General features: G+C 37.5%; 1 protein-coding gene and 1 long non-coding RNA gene across 9 annotated transcripts in view; one reads left to right on the plus strand and one right to left on the minus strand.

Moving 5' to 3' along the window:
* Window positions 1–25,612, plus strand: part of LOC131517237 (uncharacterized) — an 81,283-nt gene that overhangs the window by 46,739 nt on the left and 8,932 nt on the right. For 2 of the 8 annotated variants that reach the window (XR_009264469.1, XM_058739094.1), the window contains exon 2: window positions 18,762–18,933. The exons of 2 other annotated variants lie outside the window; for them this stretch is intronic. Coding sequence is in view for 2 of the 6 variants with exons in the window: in XM_058739094.1 (XP_058595077.1) it covers window positions 18,762–18,933 (172 nt within the window). In the remaining 4 variants the exon portion in view is untranslated. Of the gene's footprint in view, window positions 1–9,945; window positions 10,027–12,578; window positions 12,669–18,761; window positions 18,934–22,835; window positions 22,998–25,612 lie in introns of those variants that run through there. 4 more of the 8 variants (XR_009264470.1, XR_009264471.1, XR_009264472.1 and 1 more) reach the window with 4 other exon arrangements.
* The window catches only part of LOC131517239 (uncharacterized), a 289,644-nt gene that overhangs the window by 11,723 nt on the left and 252,309 nt on the right, over window positions 1–25,612 (minus strand). Inside the window, exon 5 of the long non-coding RNA XR_009264473.1 lies at window positions 12,571–12,641. This is a non-coding gene — a long non-coding RNA (uncharacterized LOC131517239). The remainder of the gene's footprint in view (window positions 1–12,570; window positions 12,642–25,612) is intronic.

Here is a 25,612-nt window from a genome sequence, read left to right on the forward strand (position 1 = left end):
GCCCTTTCAGACCCCTCTTGTTTGTAGCATCTGCTAATGGAGCTGAGATAAATCCACGAGAAAATCCTAGAGACATGAGGTGGTTATTTTGTTGAGGATTTAGCCAAAAGCTATGATAGCTGAAAAGCTTTTGAATTACAGGAACCAGATAGCTATAAACACAACCCTCTTCTCCAATATTCTAACTCCCTTACCAAAAGATGACACAAAGTCAGCAATTTGGTCTGTAAATTTCTAGTCCTTTTTCCATGCATTGGCAAAAATATAGGGACATGTAACCATATATATTTTGGTGGGGGTTTTTTTTTGCTTTTATAACAGATTCACAATATATGTGCTATTCAATACTATTTGTTTTGACTGAACAACATGTTTCACTTTTTAATGGGTGCACATAATACTCATAATACCTCATAATTTGTCCAACCACATTTCTACTGATGGGCATTAAGGTGTGTTTAAATTGTTATCAAAGTGATACAGAGGAATTTTTTCTAACATCTCTGTTGCAGGCACAAATATTTTTTTTCAACACAGAATCCTAGAAATGAATTTGTTGGGTCAAAGATCCATTTAAATGTAGACAGATATTGCCAGAAAGATATTAATTTACATTTCTCCATGACTGATGACATTTACTTCCCGCCATATACTTGCTGATGCTGGATGTTATCAAGTGACAAGTTTTTTCCAATCCACTGAGTAAAAAAATGACATCACAGTGCTGTTTTTATTTGCATTTCCTTCATAAGGACCAAGGCTCAACATCTTTTTATGTTTGTGGACCATTTGTACTTTTCTGCTGTTAATGACCTATTCATATTCTTTCCCCATTTTTAATTGGGTTGTTCGTTTTTTTTTTTTTTTTGTATTTGTGAGGTAGTATGTTTTTATTTTGTGGACATTGTTAATTATATTTGACAAATATTTTTTACCTCAGTCTATTATTTGTGTTTTAACTTTTTAAATGGTGTCTTTGAGGAAAACTATATTTTTATGGGGGGAAAAAAGGTAGTATTTTTTCCTTCATGGATTCTAGATTTTGTGTTTTGCTTAGGGAGACCTTAACCCAGTTGAAATATATCTCCATCTTTCCTTCTAATACTCTTTCAATTTTATTTTTGCAACTTGAAGTTTTTAATCCATTTGGAATTATTGTAGTATGAAGTAGGTATCTATATTTATTTTTCCAAACTGTGTCAACACCATTTATTGACAGTTCATTCTTTCTTCTTTGATTAAAACCATTTTTATTATAAACTAAATTCTAATTCATTTCTTCATCTGTTTGGAGATTTTCTATTCTGTTCAAAAATTCTCTTTATATAGGAGCTAACAATACTTTAATTACTATAGCTTTATAGAATAATTCGATATTGCATAAGTCAAGTTCCACCTCATTTTTCCTCATGCATTTTTTAAAATCTGATATGTTTGAAAATTACTTTTCAAATTTCATAAAAATTTGAATTTATTAATTTGTGACCGATATGACAGTTTTACAGTGTTAAACTTTCTCTCATCCAGAGACATAATTTCCATCTTCATTTTCTAAGGTCTTCTTTCATGTCTGTGAATAAAGTTTTAAAGTATTATTTATGTAGGTTTTACATATTTCTTGATAGATTTATTCCTGGTGTTTTTTAGTTTTTGTTCCTTTTGCTATTATATTTCCTAATTGCTGATGTATAGATACTACAAATGTCTCATATATCCAGCCATTTTATTAAAAATTCCTTTAGCTAATTCTCTTTGCTCCTCTCTGGAAATTCTTGTTAGTATGACTGACATTTTGACCTCGGAGCCAAAGGTGTGAAATATATTCATGTGTCCTTTAAATATCTGTAAGATTTTACATCCAACCAGAGAGAAAGAGCATGTAAAGAATATAGAATTCAATCAGGCAGTAAAGAGTTTAGGTGAACAGAGTTATCAGCAACCTCAATAGGAGGTTGTGGACTTAAATCAGATGGAAGAATTGAGTATTTTGTAACTTGAACCCAAGAGAAATGAATCGTATTTGAAGGGTTTATGCTTAGAGTCCGTGTTGTCATAGCAACAATTAAAGGAGCTAAAGGAGTCTATTGGTAATGAGGGGAGAATCATGCTAAATCTACAGATCCCAGGTTCCTTTCTCTTAACCTATGCTTACCTGAGATGATAAAACCCAGTTCGCTAGCAGTGGTAAAACTGACCCCTTGGGGTAGTGTGTTTCCAATCTCATGGAAGTTTAGAATTTAATATATTCTAAAGATAATCAAACTCAAATTACTGACACTTTGTGTTATATTTAGGATAATTTGGGTAAATTTGGATTTTGAACTGGCATTAGGTTTCTGACAGATTAGCCTTGTGATTTCAATTTGAAATGTGTGCCTGAATAATGGACTTTAAATTTAGAGATTTATTTTGAAATATGAAAGAGAATTTGACAAAATCTACCAACAGTATTGAATGCTGTATAACATTAGCTATTATGCAAGCTACACTTGCAGGTTTAATTTATTAGATTCATAAAAGTTGTATGCATATTTAGGAAGGTTTTGCTTATTAAGATAGGCATGTTTCAGGTTTCGGAGAAAATTAAATTTATCAAAGTTATAAGTGCATTTTATTTCCTTTAAGAGAGTATAAGGTGTAAATAGAACGATGTTTTAAAGAATTTAATCTATAAAACTTACGTTACTCAATCGTTATTTTTTTAAAAAGTGAAGGTGCTTACAAAAAGAAAAACATGATTTATAAATTGAACTCAAAAGTTAGAACTAAATTTTAAAGTTACTTACCCTAATAAATTGAATACTCATTTTTAAACACACCAGTTGGTTTTTCTGTGCAAAAAAGTTAGTAATGCATTGACATCACAAAATTCATGCTATTTTCTTAAACTTTTAAGTTAGATGATTGTTTCACTGGAAATAATGTTAGTTTTGTTGCTTCTTTCCCTGTATTTATACTTTTTATTCTGTTTTCTTGTTTAAATATCAGCAAACATTAATGCAGATGGTAACTACGTTTTGTTCTGTCATGGTAATATTTCACCATTAAGTATGAAGCTTTGTTGTCAGTTATACTCATACTTTATCAAAGATATTTCTTCCTATCCTTAGCTTAAAGATTTTTTTTTTATCATAGATGGGTATTGAATGTTGTCTAACATTTTTTTCAGCTTCTTTTGAAAAGATCATGAGGTTTCTTTTTACTTACATTTAATCTGGTAACAGGGAATTACATTAATCCATTTCCTAACAGCAAAACTTTCTGGCTTTACTATGATAAATCCCAATTGTCATGATATATTATTGGATTTTATTTGGTAGAATTTTTAGAAAGATTTTTATACTTGTATTTGTAAGTGAAATTGGTCTATAATTTTATCATATATTATTTTTGTTTCTTTTACCACGTCTAATAAACTTTAGTTTTTAGAGCAGTTTTATTTTGACTGGAAGGTATAGAGGTTGAGTGGAAGGTATAGAGAGTTCCCATATACCTCCTGTCCTAACACATGCATAACCTTCCCCACTATCAACATACCATACCACATTGGTACATTTGTTGTAATTCATGAACTTCCATTGACATGTTATCACCACTCAAAATCCATAGTTTACATTAGGGTTCACTCTTGACGTTGTATATTCTATGGGTTTGAACAAATGTATAATGACATGTATCTATCATTATGGGATGATACAGAATATGTTCACTGCCCTCAAAATCCTCTGTGCTCCATCTATTCATCCTTTTCCACTTCCCCCACCAGCCCCTAGCAACCAATGGATCTGTTCGTTGTCTCTTTAATTTTGTCTTTTCCAGAATATCATACACTTGGAATCATAGAGTATATAGCCTTTTTCAGATTGGCTTCTTTCTTTTTTAGTGTTGAGTAATATTCTAGTGTCTGGGAATGCCACAGTTTGTCCACTCACCCACTGAAGGACATCCTGGCTGCTTCCAAGTTTTGGCAATTATGAAAAAAGCTGCTATAAACATCCATGTACAGGTTTTTATGTGGACATAAGTTTTCAATTCACTTGGGTAAATACCAAGGAGCACAACTGCTGGCTCATATGCTAAGAGTATGTTTAGTTTTATAAGAAATTGACAAACTGTCTTCCAAAGTAGCTATACGATTTTGCAACCCCATCAGCAATAAATGAGAGTTCCCATTGCTCCACATTCTCATCAGCATTTGGTGTTGACTGTGCTTTGGATTTTGGACATTCTAACTATGTATGTGGTATCTCATTATTGTCTCAATTTGCAATTCCCTAATGACACATGATGTGAAACATCTTTTCATATGCCGATTTGCCATCTGTATGTCTTCTTTGGTGTGCTCTGTTTAGGTCTTTGACTCATTTTTTAAATCGAATTGCTTATTTTCTCATTGCTGAGTTTTATGAGTTCTTTATATATTTTGGATAATGATCCTTTTTCAGATGTGTCTTTAGCAAATATTTTCTCCTAGCCTATGTGGCTTGTCTTCTCATTCTGTTGACACTGTATTTCTCAGGGCATAGGTTTTTAATTTCAGCCAAGTCAACTTTTTAATTATTTCTTCACAGATGATTTCCTTGGTCTTTTATCTAAAAGGTCTTTGCCATACCCGAAGTTATCTAGATTTTCTCCAAGATTATCTTCTAGGAGTTTTACAGTTTTGTGTTTTACATTTGGGTGCATAATCCATTTTGAGTTGACTCTCATGAAGGGTATGAGGTCTGTGTCTACATTCCTTTTTTATTGCTTGTGGACATCCAGCACTATCTGTGGAAAAGACTCTCTGCTCCACTGTATTGCCTTCACTCCTTTGTCAAAGATCAGCTGACTACATTTATGTGGACCTATTCTGGTCTCTTTCTTCAGTTCCATTGGTCTATTTTTCAGTTCTTTCACCAATACCACACTGTCTTGATTACTATAGATTTATATTAAGTTTTGAAGTCAGGTAATATTAGTCCTCTTGGTTCTTCTTTAATATTTGGTTGGCTATTCTGAGTTTTTTGCCTCTCTCTCCACATAAACTTTCAGATCAGTTTGTTGATATCCACAAAATAACGTGCTGAGATTTCAGTTGGGATTGCATTAATCTACATAGATCAAATAAGGAAAAACTGACATCTAACAATATTGAGCCTTCTTATTCATGAATATGAAATTTCTCCCCATTTATTTAGTTTTTTGATCTCTTTATTCAGAGTTATGTAGTTTTCTTCAAAAAAGTTTTGTGCAAGTACATCTTGTAAGATGTGGTAAGATTTATATTGAGTATTTTGTTTTGGGGGGGGCTAATATGATAATACATTTTTAATTCCAAATTCCACTTATTCATTGTTAGTAGATAGGAAAGTGATTGACTTTTATATATTAACCTGTACCCTACAAGTCTTCTATAATCCCTTATTAGTTCTAGGAGTTTTTAGGTAGGTTCTTTTGAATTTTCTATATAGAAGATCATGTCATCTGCAAACAAAAACAGTTTACAGTTTCCTTCCCTATCTGTATACCTTTTATTTCCTTTCCTTATGTTATTGCATCAGCTAGGAATTCCAGTACAATGTTGAAAAGCAGTGAAAGGAGGGCACATCCTTGCCTTCTTCCTGATCTTAATGGGAAAGCTTTGAATTTTGTACCATTAAGTATGATGTTAGCTGTAGTTTTTTGTTGTCGTTTTGTTTTGTTTGTTTTTTTGGTAGACATTCCTCATTAAGTTGAACAAGTTCCCGTCTATTCCTACTTTGCTGAGAGTTTTTATCATGGGTGGGTGTTGGATTTTGTGAAATGCTTCTGCATCTCTTGATATGATCATATGATTTTTCTTTTAGTCTGTTGATGTGATAGATTACATTAATTGATTTTTGATTGTTGAACCAACCTTGCATACCTGAAATCCCACTTCATTGTGATGTATATTTAATTTTACACATTCTTGGACTTGATATGCTAATATTTTGTTGAGGATTTTTGTATTTGTGTTCAGAAAAGACACTGCTCTGCAATTTTCTTGTAATGTCTTCATCTGGTTTTGGTATTAGGGCAATGCCAGCCTCATAGAATGAGTTAGGAAATATTCCCTCTTGCTACTATTTTTTGGAATAAATTGCAGAGAATTGTTATCATTTCATCCGTAAATGGTAGAATTCACCAGTGAACTCATCTAGGCTGGGCTGGGTACTTTCTCTTTCAGAAGGTTATCAATTATCGATTCAATTTCTTTAATATATACAGAATTATCCAGATTATATATTTCTTCTTGAGTGAGTTTAGCAGATTGTGTCTTTCAAGGAATGAGTCCATTTCATCTAGGCTTATTAAGTTTATGGGCATAGAGTTGTTCATCATATTCCTTTATTATCCTTTTAATGTCCATGGTATCTATAATGATGTCCTGTCTTTCATTTCTGATATTAGTAACTTACGTTTTCTCCCTTTTCTTCTTAGTTAACTGGCTAGAGGTTTATTTATTTTATTGGTCTTTCCAAAGAACCAGCTTTTGATTTTGTTGATTTTCTCTGACTTCTTTTTAATTTCATTGATTTCTGCTCAAATTTTTATGATTTTTTTCCCTTTTGCCTACTTCAGATTTAATTTGCTCTTCTTTTTTTCTAGTTGCCTAAGGTGGAAACTTAAATTTTTAATTGTAGATCTTTCTGGTTTCTAATATATGCATCCAATGCTATAAATTTCCCTGTAAGCACTGTTTTCACTATCTTCCACAAATTTTGATAAGTTGTATTTTCATTTTAATTCTGTTAAAAATATTATTTTTAATTTTTTTAATGTTTATTTTTTGAGACAGAGAGAGAGAGAGAGAGAGCAGGGAAGGGGCAGAGAGAGAGAGAGGGAGACACAGAATCCGAAGCAGGCTCCAGTCTCCGAGCTGTCAGCACAGAGCCCGATGCAGGGCTCGAACTCACAAGCTGTGAGATCATGACCTGAGCCACAGTCAGACGCTTAACTGACTGAGCCACCCAGGCACCTCTGTTAAAAATATTTTTATATTTTCCTTGGGATTTACTCTTCGACTCATGTGTTACTTGGAAGTGTGCTGTTTAATCTCCAAATATTTTACATTTTTCAGCTATATTTCTATTATTGATTTCTAGTTTAATTTCATAGAGTCTAAAAGTAGACATCATATGATTTCTATTCTTCATACTTGTTAAGTTGTTATTTTTGGCCCCAAACTGTGGTCTCTATGGTGAGTGTTCCATATGAGCTCGAAAAGAATGTTTAATCTGATGTCATTGGATGAAGCAGTCTATAGGTGTCAATTATATCCAGTTGATTGATGGTGCTGTTGAGTTCAACTCTGTCCTTACTGATTTTCTGCTCTCTAGATCTGTCCACTTCTGATAGAAAAGTGTTAAAGTTTCCAACTATAAGAGTGGATTCATCTACTTCTCCTTGCATTTCTATCAATTTTTGCCTCATGTATTTTGATGCTGTACTTTTAGGCACATACACATTAAAGATGGTTGTGTCTTATTGGAGTATTGACCTCTTTATTATATAATGCTTCTCTTTATCCCTGATAATTTTCCTGGCTCTGAAGTCTGCCCTGTCCAAAATTAATATAGTTACTCCTATTTTCTGATTATATCTTTCTCCATTACTTTATTTTTAATAGACACATGTCTTTATATTTAAAGTGGGTGTAGGGGTGCCTGGGTGGTTCAGTTGGTTCAGTGTCTGACCCTTGATTTCGGCTCAGGTCATGATCTCATGGTTTGTGAGATAGAGCCCCACGTCGGGCTCTGTGCTGGTAGCGGGGAGCCTGCTTGGGATTCTCTCTCTCCTCTCTCTCTGCCTCTTCCTCCTTCCCCAAATAAATAAATAAACATTAAAAAAAAAAGTGGGTTTATTATAGACAACATATACTTGGGTCGTGTTTTTTTTTTTAATCTACTTTGACAATCTGTCTTTTTTTACAAGAGGTTATTTTTAGGTAATCTCTACACCCAACATAGAGCTTGAACTCTGAGATCAAGAGTCTCACACTCCACTGACTGAGCCAGCCAGGAGCCCCAGTCTCTGTCTTAATTGATGTATTTAGACCATTGACATTTAAAGTGATTATTGATATAGTCGGGTTAATATATACCATATTTGTTGCTATTTTCAATGTGTTGCCCTTGTTTTTTTATTCTTATCTTTGTCTTCCACACTTTTTCTACCTTTTGTGATTTTCACTAAAAACCATTTTATTCTTTTATTAGCCCATTTCAGATACTCCACCTCCTTCAGTCAATTTTATAATTACCTAGAAAATGATACATCCCATCAAAATTTCAAGTTCATTTATATATTTTTTGTGTAGATAGAATTTCCAAATAATTCTTTCCTTTCTGCCATTTTGTTGCCTTTCTCACTCCAAATATATTTGGTGTTCTATCTCTGTTAAACTTATAAATGGAATAGCAAAAGTTTTTGTCTATTTCATAAGTCTTTTCATTTTGTGTCCTCCTGATTTTATTACTGAAATCTTTTTGCAGTTTTTATAGTTTAAAAGTATTTCTACTTTCATCTCTATTATGCTGTTCTTAAATTTCATTCATTCATTCACTCACTCACTCATTCATTTATATCTTTCTCACTTTTGTAAGCTGACTGCTTTAAGCAAGACTATTTCATTTAAGACTATCTATTCCAATGAGGATACATTCCTGCCCCCACCAATAATAGGAGTCCAATATCATTATTCTGCCACCAGGTGGCTGGCTAGTGATACTGATATGGTGACATAGCAGGGCTCAGGGTTGACATCTGCTATTGGTGCACTGGGTACTCTTCAGTGGTAGGGGCCAGATCCCATATATAACTTCCATCCCTACCACCATACTTTCCATGAACTCATTGAGTAATCACTGGAGCGACCAAGGAAAGTGGCTGCTGATTGACATCCATGGAGCAGGTCATCTGGTCCATCCTTTGGCCATCTGATTATTGAGAAAGTCCTCAGTCCTTGGTCAGCATTCATAACTATTCACAAATATTGTCATACTCTGGGTCAAAGTCAGGGCAATGGGAGTGGCTCACCAGGTGCAGGTGATAAAAGTGTGCATTGTTTGCAGAGAATTTAAAAATAATAATAAAGCCAACTATAAATTAGTCTTCTTTTTATTAGCAGCATGTGCTGGCAATCCTAAACAATGTCAGTGATACAATACTCCTCCCTCAAAAAATCTTTTGTTGATTTATGTTCTAAAAATTGCTTGCACCTGGGGTAGACCACTCCAAACACCTGCCCTTGGTATGTCAAAAGTTTCCATCCACTTACCCTGCCCCTAGACCTTCATACTGCCAATCCTCCAATATTATTTTTTTCTAGTCTCTGCCTACACAATCATTAGCCCCTGACTATCAGTTTAGACTCAGAACACAGGACATCTCTGTTTCCAGGAAATGTGAACAAAAAGATGTACCACTTACAATTCTGCCCACAGGGAGAATTTCTCTTCATCCTTGTCAGTTGTCATCATTGTCAATTCATCATTATCTTCATACACAATTGAGATTAATAAGTACAGAAGTCTGCATATAGTGCAGAATTATCATCCATAAATCAGGTTTCATGTTTTGTTTCCTTATTTAAATGGCCTTAGGGTGCTCTTCCTACCCATAAGGCTACATCAGTGGGTTGAAGGAGATATGGTTATGCATCAAGGGTTGGAACACTCAGAATGGGCACCATATGCTCACACAGCTTACTGTTACCTTTAGACCTGCTAGAGCTCAGTCTCACAGGTCCCACTTACCCTACTGAAGAAGTGCTGCTAGGCACACTTAATCTTATGGCTTGATAGATAACACCCAATTCATGATAGGCAGTTGATAGCAAACTAGATAGAGCCCACATCTAGGACAGCAACTGACTGGACTTCCTAATTAATTTTTCAAGAATCCAATAACATTCTCCAAAAAGATTTGTTGTCTTCACAGGTCATGGGATAGAAGAAGTCACCACTCCTGCATCTTTCAAGTTTGTAATGAAGTCAACTAATCTTTGCAATATCTCCAAGAGTGAGTATTACTTTTGATTTACTATTCATTCATGTTCTTGAAGTTATTTGCAAAAAACTGTTCATAATAGTCCTTTACTATCCTTTTATCCCTCTCTCTCTCTCTTTTTGGGGGGGCGGGGAGAGAGAAGAGAACATGAGCAGGGGAGGGACAGAGGGAGAGGAAAATAGAGAATCTGAAGCAGGCTCCACACCCAGCACAGAGCCGACTCTGGGCTGCCTCTCACGACCATGAGATCATGACCTGTGCCAAAATCAAGAGTTGGAAGCTTAGGCAACTGAGCCACTCAGGTGCCCCTACTATTCTTTTAATACTTCTAGGATTTGTAATGATGAACTCTCTTTCACTCACACAACAGGGGCTTGTGTTTTCTTTCTTTTTCCCCATTGCCCTAACCATATTTTATCAATCTTACTAATCTTTTCAAAGAACAAATTTTTTACTTTGTTACTTCTTCTATTGTCTGTCCATTTTCTATATCACTGATTTCATTTTTCTACTTAATTTTGGTTAAGATTCCTCTTCTTTTTTCTGTTATCTTAGGGTGGAAGTGTGGATTCTTGACTTTAAACCTTTTCTAATATAAACACTTAAAGGTATAAATTTCCCTCTGTGCACTGCTTTAACTGTTTCCTTTTAATTTGAAATATCTTCATTACCATTCAGTTTAAAACATCTTCTAATTTCCACTGTGATTTATTTGTTTTGATTCATAAATTATTTAGAAGTATATTGTCTAATCCAAGAACTTGAGAATTTTTTAGACAGTTTTTTGCTATTGATTTATAATTTAATTCTGTTGTCTTTAGAAAATATATCCTGAATAATTTTCTAAGCTCTATAACTTATGACACTTGTTTTAGGTCCCAAGAGTACAAGCCTAATCTTACTATTTGTAGTACAATAGGGTGTGGTACAAAGTAGGCACTCCATAAATATTTGATGAATAAACAAATGAATGAAGAGTAGCCACATTCAAACAGAATAAAGTGATGCACAAATTACAGAGGTCAAAAGAGAGTAGTGACATCTCTACTCTAGTAGTGAAATGATGGGGCAGCAGCATTTAACTTTTCTACAGATGAGAGTGCAAAGTCCTTTCTCTGTTACACTTGGATCTTGAGAAAGCACAGAAAGAATGTGAGAAATCCTGTAGCCAAAAGATGAGAACCAAGGATAAAGTCTTAAGAAACAAACAGCAAATGCTGGGGATAGAAAGAAAATAAGCCAAAGGGATCAGAATCTAAAGTGAGACTTCACCTCTCCAGGTAGTCAAGATTTGACTAGTTTATTAATTGTTATTTGTGGACTACCAATGATTTTAGAAAGCCTCATCGGGATTATGTGTATTTTAACAACTGACATGTGGCCTAAGATACCTCTAAGTAAACCTATGTATTGGTTCTTTTGTTTCTAAACCAATGACTGTTGCTTTCAATGTCTTGAATGAAGTATCCCATAAAATACAATCACCAGCTAGGTGTCCTAGTAGATACTCCAGATATTTCAGTCCACCAGAGCCCCATCCATACAGAATGATTATGTACAGCTGGGACACTCCCTGATTTAATGATTTAGATTGGTCAGTCTTACAAATAGTAGAGAAACAATCTCTCATATGGGAGCACCAGCTGGTCTTGTTACAGCATAGAATTTCTTTACCCAGAAGGAGTTTAAACAAGAAAGAAATAAAGCATTTCATGATTAACTCCTTCCCCCAGGAAAACTGCTTTCTGAAAGCACATATTTTGGAGTTTCTTACCTATACCATTTCATCCAATTGAAAATTAGAAGAAAATTGGACAAATTTTCATAGAATGCTTTTTTTTTTAGTGTAACTTTTTCTGTGTGGATACAACAGAACTATATCATTGGTTTCCATTCTTATCTTTAGTAGTTTAATTTTTCTACTTAATTTTGGTTAAGATTCCTTTTAATCCCATAGTGATGGTTGTTCAGATTGTTGCCAGTGTTTTGCTATTGTAATAAATACTACAGCGACTACTTTTCTTATTATGCTCTTATGATATTTACCCTTTAAAATAAATGTTAAAAAGTGGAATTTCATTTCTGTAGCCTGACTAGTTAGCAAAATTCCAAGCAGAGTAAATATTATGATGAGTTCTTTGACACCATTCAAAGAAAAAATTTTCTGGTTTTGTAAATTTTCTAACTTCTTATTTAAATTTCTTTAAAAATAGGGGCACCTGGTTAAGTCGGTTAAGCGTCCGACTTCAGCTCAGGTCATGATCTCTCAGTCAGTGAGTTCGGGTCCTGCATCGGGCTCTGTGCTGACAGCTCAGAGCCTGGAGCCTGCTTCAGATTCTGTGTCTCCCTCTCTCTCTGCTCCCCCCTCACTCATGCTCTGTCTCTGTCTCTCAAAGATGAATAAATGTTAAAAAAAAATTTTTTTTAATAAATAAATTTCTTTAAAAATAAAAAAGCAACTTCTTAAAAGAAAAAAAAAAAAGAACTCTAGGCCGAGGTTTGCAGCAGTTAGAAGCTTCTGGGGCAACTCTATTGACCACTGTGTCTAAAACTCACCTCTGCAGTTTGGAAGACAATAACTTAGGACACAAAAGGCTTGCAAGTCCCCACAAGGCTTTCTTTTTCACCTGGAAGAACAGAAAATACAGAATTCAGTAAGAGACATCTGTTTCCTCTATTTGGCTTTCCTTGGATTAAGATACTGCATTTTCTAATTGTTTTTCTCCCATTCAAGAGCTGCCTTTCCTTGAGAGGCAGAGCAGGGAGAGGTCTTTTTTCAGTCTTTGCTTCTGAAGCTTGGTGACCCAGTGTCCTTGCTGCATCTGGAGGTCACCTTTGCTGCAAGCTGTTCTTGTATTTGACATGCTTAATCTCATCAATCAGACCTGAAGAGGCCTTCAGGCCTTCAACGATCCTGAAGAGGTGTTCAGACTGTTCTGGAATTAGGCATATATCAATATGGGGGACTATTAGACCACAGACCAAATGATTTAGTATACATACACAACCTTTTAAGGTTAACCGCATGTTACTCAAAATATTTTGTGAGAATATATGTTGACTGTATTCCCCTAACATCAGACTGTAAAATGTTAAATAAGGGGAAAAAAGTGCTTTTTTGGAATAATTATTGTTGCTTTTTGGAGTGTGGTTGGGAAGTGAAGTAGAAAAATAAGAAAATATGTTAGCTTACCAAGCACTCAAATAAATAGTATTTTCATGTTCTTTAGGTATTTAAGTTAATATTAATATATAAAAATTATATTTTGATACATTTTCTTACTTGTCATCAAGCTTCAAAATTTTCATGAAAATTCAGATTTATAAGAAAAAGTTAATTTCAGACAACATTATGGAAGGATTCATAATAGCTCCTTGCCCATGACTGCATACAGTCAATTAATCTCCCTGGGTCTTGGGTTCCTCATCAATAAATGTTGAACTAAACAGTTTCTAAATAACCCTCTCACCCTAAATTCCATGATTCTATGTATTTGGAATGAAATGATTCATTGCTCTATAAGTCACATATCTCTCTGAGGAATGTAAGGAGTTAACAAAAAAATCTCAAGATATAAATACGGACTTTTTGTGAACTGCCAATAATCTAGTATTTACTTGAAAATACCCTACAGGGGCGCCTGGGTGGCGCAGTCGGTTAAGTGTCCGACTTCAGCCAGGTCACGATCTCGCGGTCCGTGAGTTCGAGCCCCGCGTCAGGCTCTGGGCTGATGGCTCGGAGCCTGGAGCCTGTTTCCGATTCTGTGTCTCCCTCTCTCTCTGCCCCTGCCCCGTTCATGCTTTGTCTCTCTCTGTCCCAAAAATAAATTAAAAAAAAAAAAAAAAAAAAAAAAAAAGAAAATACCCTACAAATAGTTTATTGGTGTAGTCCTTTCTACAAGAGTTTCAATTTAAGAGGAAACCACACACACACACACACACACACACACACACACACACACACACAAAGAGGAAATCACTATTCTAGCTCTATGTATGTAGTATGGCAGGGTTGGGGGAAAACTTTCAAAAATCTTCCTCAACATTGAAAAGAGTAAGGACAAGCTTGGAAGACTGGAAAAATCTGGACTTTGAATCACAGATGAAAAAAACTTCAGTTTAATCAAGTATGAGGTCATGTTTCATGTGGTCTATTTATTTTCTTCTGCTGCTTTGTAATGCAGTTGTAGATGCTGAATTTTAATGAAACTCTTCATTGATTGATTGGTGATAATGCTAATCAATTTTGAACATTACATCTAATTGTTTTATGACCCAGTTTGACTATTTCAGACCCAGAATAAAGGCAGCAGAATGGTGAAAGAACACCAGATAAAGCCAGGGAGACCTGGATTACAGGCTACACTCTATGACCTTGGACAAATGGATTAACCTTCTGGGTCTCAGTTTCCTCTTTTATAAAATGAGAATATTGAATTGCTTAGGTCTCTTCCTCCTTTAAGACTCTATGGTTCTGTGAAAGAGCTGGCCAACAGTTTTTCTCATTGCCTATCAAGATTCTAATTCATCCCTGATTCTAATTCTAATAGAATTGATTTACAATCAGAATTTCTTGCTTTCACATTAATAATGACAATAATGACAACAAACCATCACTCTTTTACCCCTTCTGGCTCATGAATGTCTCATTCTCAAATATAGGATCCAACTCTAGAAATGGGAAGAAAGGCTCACAGATAGAAAGAAAGGATAGAGAATTTGAAAAAGAAGCTCAAGCACAGATTTTCACCCCAAGGGATAAGGAAATGGAATAGGCATATTAATGAAGATTCTTTACTGCAGGTGGCATTAGCTTAACTCAAACAAATGCAGGCAAATTAAGGGAATTTATTAACTCTCATAAATAGAAGGTTTGGAAGATTCATCTGGAATCAGGTACACCTGGATTAAGGCTCATAAATGGCAATATGGTGTTCTACAACAGGTTCTTTCCAGAGCACCAACAAGATGGCAGCTGAAAGCTGAAGACTCTAAATCTATATAAGCTTAATAACCAAGAGAGAGAAACATGTTTTGTTTTGTTTCCCAAATAACCCCAGGAGAAAGTGCCAGAAATGAATAATCTGTTGATCTGACTTGATCACATATTCATCTCTGTACCAATCAGTGTGGCCTATGGGATGGGTTCCCTGATTTATGGGTACAGTGTAGGTGATGTTTCCACTTCTGTAGCTGGAGAAGGGAGTGTACCCAGGCCTATGAAACACAAATGGAATGGGCTACTCATAGGAAATATGGGTTTTGTATTCTAAACAAGTGGGGAAATCATGCTAGAAAGATCACAGATGGAAGGTCACTAAAATAGATTTCATTGGACATTGCAAACCAAGGGTAGAAGGTAGTTACCTTGGATGATGAGTTCTGATAAAAATGATTCTGAGCTATGTGAAGTCTCACTACCGACGAGTGTGAAGACTGATCAGCAATGTCTGCGGTGGACACTGTGCCACTGAGCCAACAGAGGTACGCAAACCTCACACTTGCTATACCTTCCTAGTGTGAAATCATGATTCATTTCCTACCAAGTATGGTCAATTCAACCAGCAGCTCTTTAGAATATCACAAGGATAGGCCCTTCTTTTGAAAATTCCCATTTGTTCATGCTTATAAAGCTACTGAGATCCTTAGAGATGGGAACCCCTCCCATGTTGGAAATTTTGACATTTTATTTGAAGTTATGCAAACCTTTAGGACACAAAGAATGATCCTAGCTAGCAATGGTTCTTAACAAAGAATGTACATCAGAATCACCTAGGTAGTTATTTTTAAATTTTTTTAATGTTTATTTTTATTTTTGAGAAAGAGAGACAGAGCATGAGGAAGGGACGGGCAGAGAGAGAGAAGGAGACACAGGATCTGAAGCAGGCTCCAGGTTCTGAGCTGTCAGCACAGAGCCCGAAGCGGGGCTCAAACTCACGAACCATGAGATCGTGACCTGAGCCAAAGTCAGTCACTCAACTGACTGAGCCACCCAGGCACCTCTAGGTAGTTATTTTTAAATATATATGACTGGCCTCTAACCCCAAACTTTCTGATCCAATACAGCTTGGTAAGATCCTAGAATAGTGAAACAGAACTATTATCTATGAAAGTTATACATGCTCATAGTAAAAACAAACAAAACAGAGGTACAACATGAAAAGTAGAAAGTCCCTTCCCAAGGAAGGATTTAGTTGGGGAAGGGGGGAAAAGGAAATTTTCCTTTATCTTACACAAATGTCTATATTGTTTGAAATGCTTTTTTATAACATGCCTGAATCAGTTTTGTATTTTACAATGAGCGTGATAATCTAAAACACTTATTTCTATCAGAAACTACAATGTCCCTGCCAGCCAAATTGTCATCACTGAGACTATTCTATTTGCAGGTAACAAAAATGGCATAAAATACTTTTAAAAGTTCTCGTGGAGGGGCACCTGGGTGGCTCAGTCAGTTGAGTATCTGATTTCGTCTCAGGTCACAATCTCATGGTTCATAGGTTCAAACCTGCGTCAGGCTCTGTGCTGACAGCTGAGAACCTGGAGCCTGCTTCAAATTCTGTGTCTCCTTCTCTCTCTCTGCCCCTCTCCCACCCATGCTCTGTCTCTCAAAAATAAATAAATGTAAAAAAAAAAGTTCTTTTTGAGACAACATGCTTTTCTTACTCCCCTGAAGTTAACCCTGTGGACAGTTTATATATTCTTTCAGAAGCTTCCTATACATATAAGTATATATATATCACAAAGGAGGCACAAACCCAAAGTGTGTGTGTGTGTGTGTGTGTGCGTGCGTGCATGTGTGTGTGTGTGTGTGTGTGTGTGTATATACCTCCTTTTATTATGGTAAATAATGGAATTATACTATTATGTATATCCTGTTCTACAATTTGCTTTATTTCCTTAATTATTTGGGCCTCTTTCCCATAGGATCTACCTATATTTTCATAAAACCTACCTCCTTTTAGTGACTTCATAATATTCCAACATTTTTCCCGTTTACTAATAATGCTCAGCCCACATTCTTTTAAATATTTATCTGGGTGCTGTGCAAGTACAGCTATGGAATATATTCCTACTTAAGTCACATTAGTATATATATAAATGTATATATACATTTAAAATTTTTGATGAACACTATTGAATTGCCCTCCAAAAAATTACACCAACTTACAGACCCACCTACACTGTACAGCAATATCTGTCTTCCCTATTCTCAGATGTCAAGTATATTTCAAAGAAAGCTTCCCAGGTCACCTTGAAACATAATCCTGATCAAGAACCACTGTGCTTGAAGGCTGTCACCTAAAAAAAACCTGTTATTTGTTTTTAGAATTGTTTTATATCTTAAGATACCTCTTAGAATAAGAAATCATATGTAGAAAGACTAAATTCTAGGAATCATATCCATTTGGATCTCTTTATATCCTATAACTGGTATTGAATGCTAGGGGCCTGTGAGACTTTGGATGAAGTCTCCTGCATTAGCATTTCTGGCCATGGAAGCCACCCAGAGATGCAATTCAGTGGCTGCAAGATGAAGCTTTTCTGTCTGGACTTTTCTCTGGCCTGGGAGCCATAGTGTGATTCTGACTGCTCAGAGATGGCTTAGGCAAGGCTGAGCACATCCAGAGAAACAAAGCATTTAGAACTTTCTTTTAAAAAAAAAAACAAAAGCTTTTTTTGTGGGGGAGCAGGGGCGCCTGGGTGGCTCAGTTGGTTGAACAACCGACTTCGGCTCAGGTCATGATCTCGCGGTCCATGAGCTCGAGCTCCACGTCAGGCTCTGTGCTGACAGCTTGGAGCCTGGAGCCTGCTTCAGATTCCATGTCTCCCTCTCTCTCTGCCCCTCCCTCACTCATGCTCTGTCTTGCTCTGTCTCACTCTCTCAAAAATAAATAAATGTTAAAAAAAAAAAGCTACTTAAAATTTATTTTTAAATAAATAAAATAAAATAAATAAATGTTAAAAAAATTTTAAGTAGCTTTTTTTTTAACGTGTATTTATTTTTGAGAGACGGAGCAAGACAGAATGTGAGTGGGGGAGGGGCAGAAAGAGAGAAGGAGACACAGAATCCAGAGCAGGCTCCGGGCTCCGAACTGTAAGCCCAGAGCCCAATGCGGGGCTTGAACCCATGAATTGTGAGATCATGACCTGAGCCAAAGTCAGATGCTTTATTGACTGAGCCCCCCAGGCACCCCGAGAACTTTCTTGAATAGAGATTTCCACAAGAATAAAGTATAACCGCAGGTATTTTAGACCCACATTCATACACACACAACATTTTGTGATGAGAAACAATGTTGTGTATTCTTAACTTTGAGGAGATTTAGCAATTGGCCAGGAAAAGTGGGAACTTTCTCAAGTTTGTGTTAGGGTACCTGAATTACATTTATGGCATTGAATAGGCGAATTCCTAACCTATGCGACTAAATACAGTACCCGGATAATCTAAAATGATTATTTCAGTCAGTAACTACAATGTCCATCCCAATCAAACTGTCTTCACTGAGGTTGTTTTAGTCGCCAGTGACAAAAGAACAATTTAAGCTAGCTTAATACACGAACAAAACAAGATGTGGGCACATTAGTATTAGGATACAGGGTTGCTCACAAACACGGAAGGCAGGGATTGTGAAAGGGACTAGACACATGACTGAAGAAGCCCCATGTTTCTTAGTCAGTACTTGCCTCTACCTCATACTTCTCCCTCCACTTAGCCTTTTTTATCTCCTCTGTTCTCTCTGCAGGGCAGCACTCCATGCCTTTGCCAACCCTTGTGGGCAGATGGATATTTCACTGCTCTTGAACTTCCATCAGCTCCATTTCAATAACATGCTGGGTCTACCCGGGCTATCTCAGAATCTGATTTTCAAATTTTTGAGAGAATCCAACTGGCCCATTCAACCTTGGCCAGAGAAGGTGGGTTCATGTAACAGTATACTAGCAGCTAAAGTTTATCGGGTGCTAACTACACTTTATAAGCATTACCTTTATAGAGCGGGGCCCTCCTTTATCAGGACACTGGTACAGTTTTCAGAAAAAGAGGGTTAATTGCGAGTTGTGCAGATGTCCTAAAAGATGTCCATGACTCAAATCTCTCTCTCAGAGCATGAGAAAATTATATGCAGAGAGAAAGACACGCACATAAAAAGCTAACTTGAGCCTTGTACTCAGTTCAATAATGCCGCAATGGGAATAAGGACAGGACTTAAAGAGTCCCAAACACCTGAGTTCTAATTCTAACTCCAACAAGTTTATGAACTGTGTGGCTTGGACAAGTTCCTTTACCTCTCTGCTCAATTCCCTTTTCTTTCTGTGAAAGTGTGATAATAGCACATATCGCATGACACAGTGTACACAGAGTGATTGAGTTCCGCTACCTCTGAAGCCCCTAAACATCAGCAAGTAGTTATGAATGCTTCCTCTGTAACAAGGAAATGTCCAAAAGAGATGGGCACCAACAGGAAGGGAAAGATGGAGAAGTAAGGAGTCTGCTTCCCTCGGTGAGCATTATCATTATATATAATATCACTATATAATAATAAGAGCTAATAGTTCTCAATTATTGTGTATACTGTGGGGGAGGTGCTTTACATATATTTATGTATATTAGCTGAGTTACTATTATTGCCCCATTTGGAGGCACAGAGAGCCTAAGTAACTTGTCCTAGGTCACACAGCTAGTAAGCTGCAGAAGTAGGACGTGAGGATAGACAGTCTGGCTCCAGAGCTCACATCTTAGTCACTACTCTGCACTGCCTTCAGGCCAACTGTATCATAGTCTATCCTGCCATGTGTCCCTGAACTAGAGAGGTGTTTGTGGATATACCGGCACAGAGAGAAGACAATGTGCCTTCCAGTTTTCAAACTTGCTAGAACCCCCCCACCTTGTTTATTCCACATGCCCCCTTTAATGAGGTTACCTCATCAGAATTAATGGATTGTTATTCTTCTTGATCCATGGTGTAAATTGTAAACTCTGAGATAGTTTGCCTACCACACTTAGTTTAAGATTTGGAAGGTTTACTTGCAAAAGCTCTTAGAAGCACCCATGAATAAACAAGAGCGAAAAGTTAAACCAAGGATAGACATTTTTGTTTGCACTTTTTTTCAAATCTATCCAAACAACTGGATTCAAAAGCTTTCTCTGACACCATAGGCAAATACTTCTTCCCCAGGCACAGACAGCCTGTCAGAGACAACACAGGCCCACTGCTGTGATACTTGGAGAAATTTATAAATGATGCAAAACTTCATATTTTTGCCAGGTTCTGCCTTAAAAGAGTCCCAAAGAGCACAACATCAATGAGTGGTAGTGAAAGCTGATGACTTCTAAGAGAATCAGAGGACATACATGTGGCAGACACCATTGGTCAGCTGGCCTAACTCCCATTCTCAAAACCCACCTCCTTTGGCATCCTCCATTATAAAGGCTAGAAAAGTCTAATATTTGCCTTCCTGCTCTGCTGCAGCTAGGGCTGGCTATGTGAAACAGTTTGAGTTCCAATGAGGGATAAGCAGAATTCTACAGGGGTTTCTGACAAATCTTTGCTTTCCTGATATAAAGGACAGATGTCACTGGCCCCACTTCTTCTGCCCACTGCCTTCTGTTTCTTCTTCTTCGTCTTCTTCTTCTTCTTCTTTAATGTTTATTTATTTATTTTGAGAGAAAGAGAGAGAGAGAGAGAGAGAGCGAGCACATGCACGTGAATGAAGGAAGGGCAGAGAGAGAAGGAGACAGAAAATCCCACGTAGGCTCCACCCTGTCAGTGCAGAGCCCAACAATGGGGCTCAATCCCATGAACCATGAGATCATGACCCGAACTGAAATCAGGAGTCAGATGCCTAACCGACTGAGCTACCAAGGTGCCCCCATTTTTTGCCTTTTAATTCTACACCTATCCATATATCTTTTAGAAATCTCCCAGAAGTTGGGTTAAAGACCATTGCTTAATCAAATCACTAAAATGACTCATAGGGCACTGATAATCAAAATGAGTTCTCTTTATAGTTTATCTCCTAATGATAATACTTATTTTTTTAATTTTTTTTTAATTTTTTTTAACGTTTATTTATTTTTGAGACAGAGAGAGACAGAGCATGAACGGGGGAGGGTCAGAGAGAGAGGGAGACACAGAATCCGAAACAGGCTCCAGGCTCTGAGCAGTCAGCACAGAGCCCGTCGCAGGGCTCGAACTCACGGACCGCGAGATGGCGACCTGAGCCGAAGTCGGATGCTCAACCGACTGAGCCACCCAGGCGTCCCGGTAATACTTATTTTAATGTAACACGAGTATCCCATTGTTAATGGTAGGGTGGTATCATGCATTATAACCAAACTTACTGTTAGTCTAATACACACATGAAGTCCAAAAGAGCGTACAAAACCATTTTTTACTCTAGGCCTTAGTTGTGTATTTCAATTTTACAGAGTTCGTGGTTGAGAGAAATGGCTGTGGTCATTTGTTCTACTTTACCCTTCTCCAGCTCTCAAAAAGATCCTCCTAAACAGGCCCTAAAGGTCACCCATGTGAGCACACCCTCCTGGACACTAGGAAACCAACCTCTCACTCCCTGAACACCCTCTTCTCTTCCCCTACACCTAGAGATGGGTGGAGAGATTCATGGGAGCCAAATGAACCCCATTAATTAATATCATTGAGCACATAACAGGCAGTCAAATGTTCATTAAATGAATAAATTAAAAAGGAGTATCTACCATAAAGTATGGGTTTCTAGAGAGGTTTTCCAGAGAATGTGGTCTGTCTTAGTCACTTTGGGCTGCTACAACAAAATACCACAAACCGGGGGCTTATAAACAACAGAAATTTATTTCTCTCAGTCCGGAGGCTGAGAAGTCCAAGATCGTGGTGCTAGCAGATTTGGTGTTTGGTAAGAGTCGATTTGGTGTCTGGTAAGAGTCCACTTCTTCACGGATGGCTGTCTTCTCACTGTGCCCCACATGGCAAAAGGGACAAGGGATCTCTCTGGGGCCTCTTTTATAAGGGCACTAATCCCATTCATGAAGGCTCCTCCTTCCTGACCTGATCACCTCCCAAAAGGGATCCCTCCCAAAAGGGATCCTTCCCTAATTTAGGTACTTCCTAATACCATCCCCTTGGGGGTTAGGATTTTAACATTTGAATTTTGAGAGGACACAAGCATTCATTCCAAGCATGGTCTAAACAGTCTTGAACATCATTTGTGACGTAGCCAAGTGGAGAGGCGATAGGGAGAGCAAGCCAGAAAGAATCCACAGCATGAAGCGAGGTGTTTTACATGAATACAAGAGTGGTGCACTGGGAGAAGTGGAAGTAATTTCGTGCTGCGAAAGTATGGAGTGCGAAGCAGAGAAGTTGGCAGAGATTGAATCAGCATGGCTGTTGGCGATGCAGAAATGTTTGAAGGGTTTTTAAGAAAGAAATTGTGGTTGCTTTGGATTTCAGAAAAATCACTTTGGGGACAGTTAGGGGGGTGGATTCAAGACAAGAGACTGGATTCAAGGGAGGGAGGCTCATTCTGAGTTCCTGGAAAATAAGAGGCCATAAGGTTCAAACTAGTTAATCCATTCCCAAATATACTAAAGCACAAATTTCAACATTTCAAAGCACTCCACTGTGTTGAATTCAAGTCAACCATGTGTGGAGTTGTGTACCAGACAGGCAGCGAAAAGCAAGGCTGACCCTAAGGGCCCCCAGTCTCTCTGAAAGGGAGGTGGCAACAAAGACTAGGGAGCAGGATGGGGAGGAACCTAACTGTGAGTAAGCAAGTGCCTGGTGTTGGGGGCACCTGGCACTTTCACCACTTCCCATCCCTTACAGCTCTGAGGATTCTGAAGACCAGAAGGTGAGAGCCACAACCAAGAACATACAGTGACCAGCCGGGAATAGTCTCTGGCTCCTAGACCCAATTTGGGGCCCTAAATTCCAGATGACAAAACCTGCTGCATAAAAATAGTTCAATTAAACTCTAAAATAAAATGATCCCTTGTTCTTAAAAACAAAACAAGCACAGTTTTTCAGCAAAATGTCACGAACCTGCACGAAACTGTAATTTGGGAAGTTGTAAAAATATGGTTGTGCCACCCCGCCAGCCAACGCCTGTCACGTGACCATAGAAATCGGGCTCCGCCCTGGGGCTCCACCTTGCCTGGTCCGTGCGAGGCTGTGTGAGGGTGAAACTGGGGTGGGAGGTCAGCTACACAAGATGGTCCATTTAACAGCTGATCTGCTGGGACCAGTGCCTAAGAAGTTAATTTCTAGCTTTGAGATGGTTTTTGGTAATTGTAGGTAATTTAAAATATAATTTCAATTTAGTTGGGAAAAAAAAAAAAACTCTGTTTGCAGTGTTTGTGCTCATCACTCTAATTTAAGGTCTAGAATGTGGGATGAACTGCGCTTCAGTACACGCCCATTTTGCATCTTCCTGATTTTACCACCAGTGATTATAAAAACAGCCTCAGCAAACCTCAGTCTGCATTGCAAGACAGATGCGGCAAAGCTCAGATATAAAGTTTCACATTGCTGGAAGGTTAACTGTTGTGCATGTTAATGATTATCAGACAGATGAAGAAAACCACAAGGCTCCAAAATGCAAAAGCCCCTCAAAAAAATCCAACTTGCCCATGTTTATAATAAGGCCACTTTATTATTACTTTTTTTCAAAGGATGACTATGGCTGAGCTCAGTGTGGTCTGCATATGCAAGCTTAATGGAGGAATAATGACACAAGGCTGCTTGTGAGCGGGCCAAGAGAGCTTCTCTCCGGGCCATGTGTTAACAAAGTGCTCCACGCTGAGCCCCAGCATCTACAATTTTGCAGGGTTCAGAGACTTCCTACCAGAGTGAGATCGAGTATTTTAAACGTACAGGTTTATTTTAAGTGAAGGAGAAACTTAAGAATGTACTGTGTGCGGTTTTATAGAGATTTTTGAAAACTTGTCCAAAATGTGAATGGCAGGGCGACTCAATGGCAGGCACCCTGGTAATTATTTAGAACCCAAAGCACTATCATGAGCCAAATCAGCCACTGTTGCTCACCTAGCACACATGCAGCCAAATGATTAAGAAAATAGCTGAAGTGAGCTCTTGATCCGACAACCTCACACACAGTCTTCCATTTACCAGCTTGCAAAACTCTCTGGAATAAAGTTTAGGGCAGAAAGAGTACTGCTTTCTGATGACAATGACACTTTGTTAATATTGGCACTGGAAACCACACTCTGAGTCTGAAAACTGAGGGTCAGGGGTCAGAATTTGCTAGTTGCTGGTATCTAAAACCTGCCTTCAAAAACAAACTCAAGTTAATGTCACCAAGCAATCGCCAAGCAATGCCACTTAGATCATGAAGATGCCTGGAAAGCTTTCAAATGGAGCTTAGACGTTTAACGATTAGGCAAACAAAATGTGTTCCACAGTAGCAGAACCAAATTAATCTGGCTTTGCCAATAATGATTCAGACAAACAAACAAAAATAAGCTTTTAAAAAAAAACTGACAATTAAAAATTATTACATGTACCCAATTTAAAAAAAAACCCTCAAATATTACCAAATATTTGAGGTCTCCAACCTCAAACTTCTGTAGCCCTCAGTCTCCTTCCCTTGAGGTAGTTTCTGCTATCAGTTTTTGTGCGTGTGTGCTATAATCTATGTATATCTAAGTATGTGGATGTATGTCACATACACACAGTGGTGGCTCAAAATTTCTACACAGTAGGGGCTGAGGGGCTGTAATCTGACTGGATGTGGGTAAACTGCATAAAACTACATTTGCCTAGTATTTGACATAAGTAAGGACATACAAATGTGAGCACCAATAGAAATAAGTACAGCCATGAATTATAAACCATTGAAAAACTGAGAATTCATCAGTCCACACTAATAACAAATACATAGCAAATAATAAATAAGTGGGAGAGGGGTCTTGGGCTACAGTGAATGAAGAAGTACTGGAGATGTAGGAACATTTTGCAACCATGATAATAAAGATTGGATCAGACAGGAGTCATCCATGGATGCTCATCTGGGAGGGAATTCTGATGAGGACCAGGATATTTGTATCATCTTAAAGTGCCTCCCTGGGGACTGCTCATTAACTATAAAAGGGGGGGGGGAGCAGTTATTTTATAATGGAGAATTTGGACAACACCTTGACCAAGCCATCGAAATTAACATTACTGGTGAGAACAGACACTGTATCCTGAAGGACATAATATCAACTATGCAGTACTCTGGCCTGGAGTGCACGACATCAATCTAATCATAAGGAAACATCGGGGAAACCCAAAATGAGGAATATTCTGTTTTTAAGTTTTCTTTTTATCTATCTATCTATCTATCTCTATTTATTTTGAGAGAGAGAGCACACGAACATAAGTTGGAAGGGGCAGAGAGGGAGACACAGAGAATCTCAAGCAGGCTCCACACTGTCAGTGTAGAACCCACCGTGGGGCGCGAACTCACAAACTGTGAGATCATGACCTGAGTCGAAATCAAGAGTCAGAGGCTTAACTGACTGAGCCACCCAGGTGCCCCAGGAATATCCTATTTTTATTTTTATTTTTATTTTTATTTTTTTTTTAATTTTTTTTTAATGTTT

This window comes from Neofelis nebulosa, chromosome 7 (genome assembly GCF_028018385.1).
Source record: "Neofelis nebulosa isolate mNeoNeb1 chromosome 7, mNeoNeb1.pri, whole genome shotgun sequence".
NCBI lineage: Eukaryota > Metazoa > Chordata > Mammalia > Carnivora > Felidae > Neofelis > Neofelis nebulosa.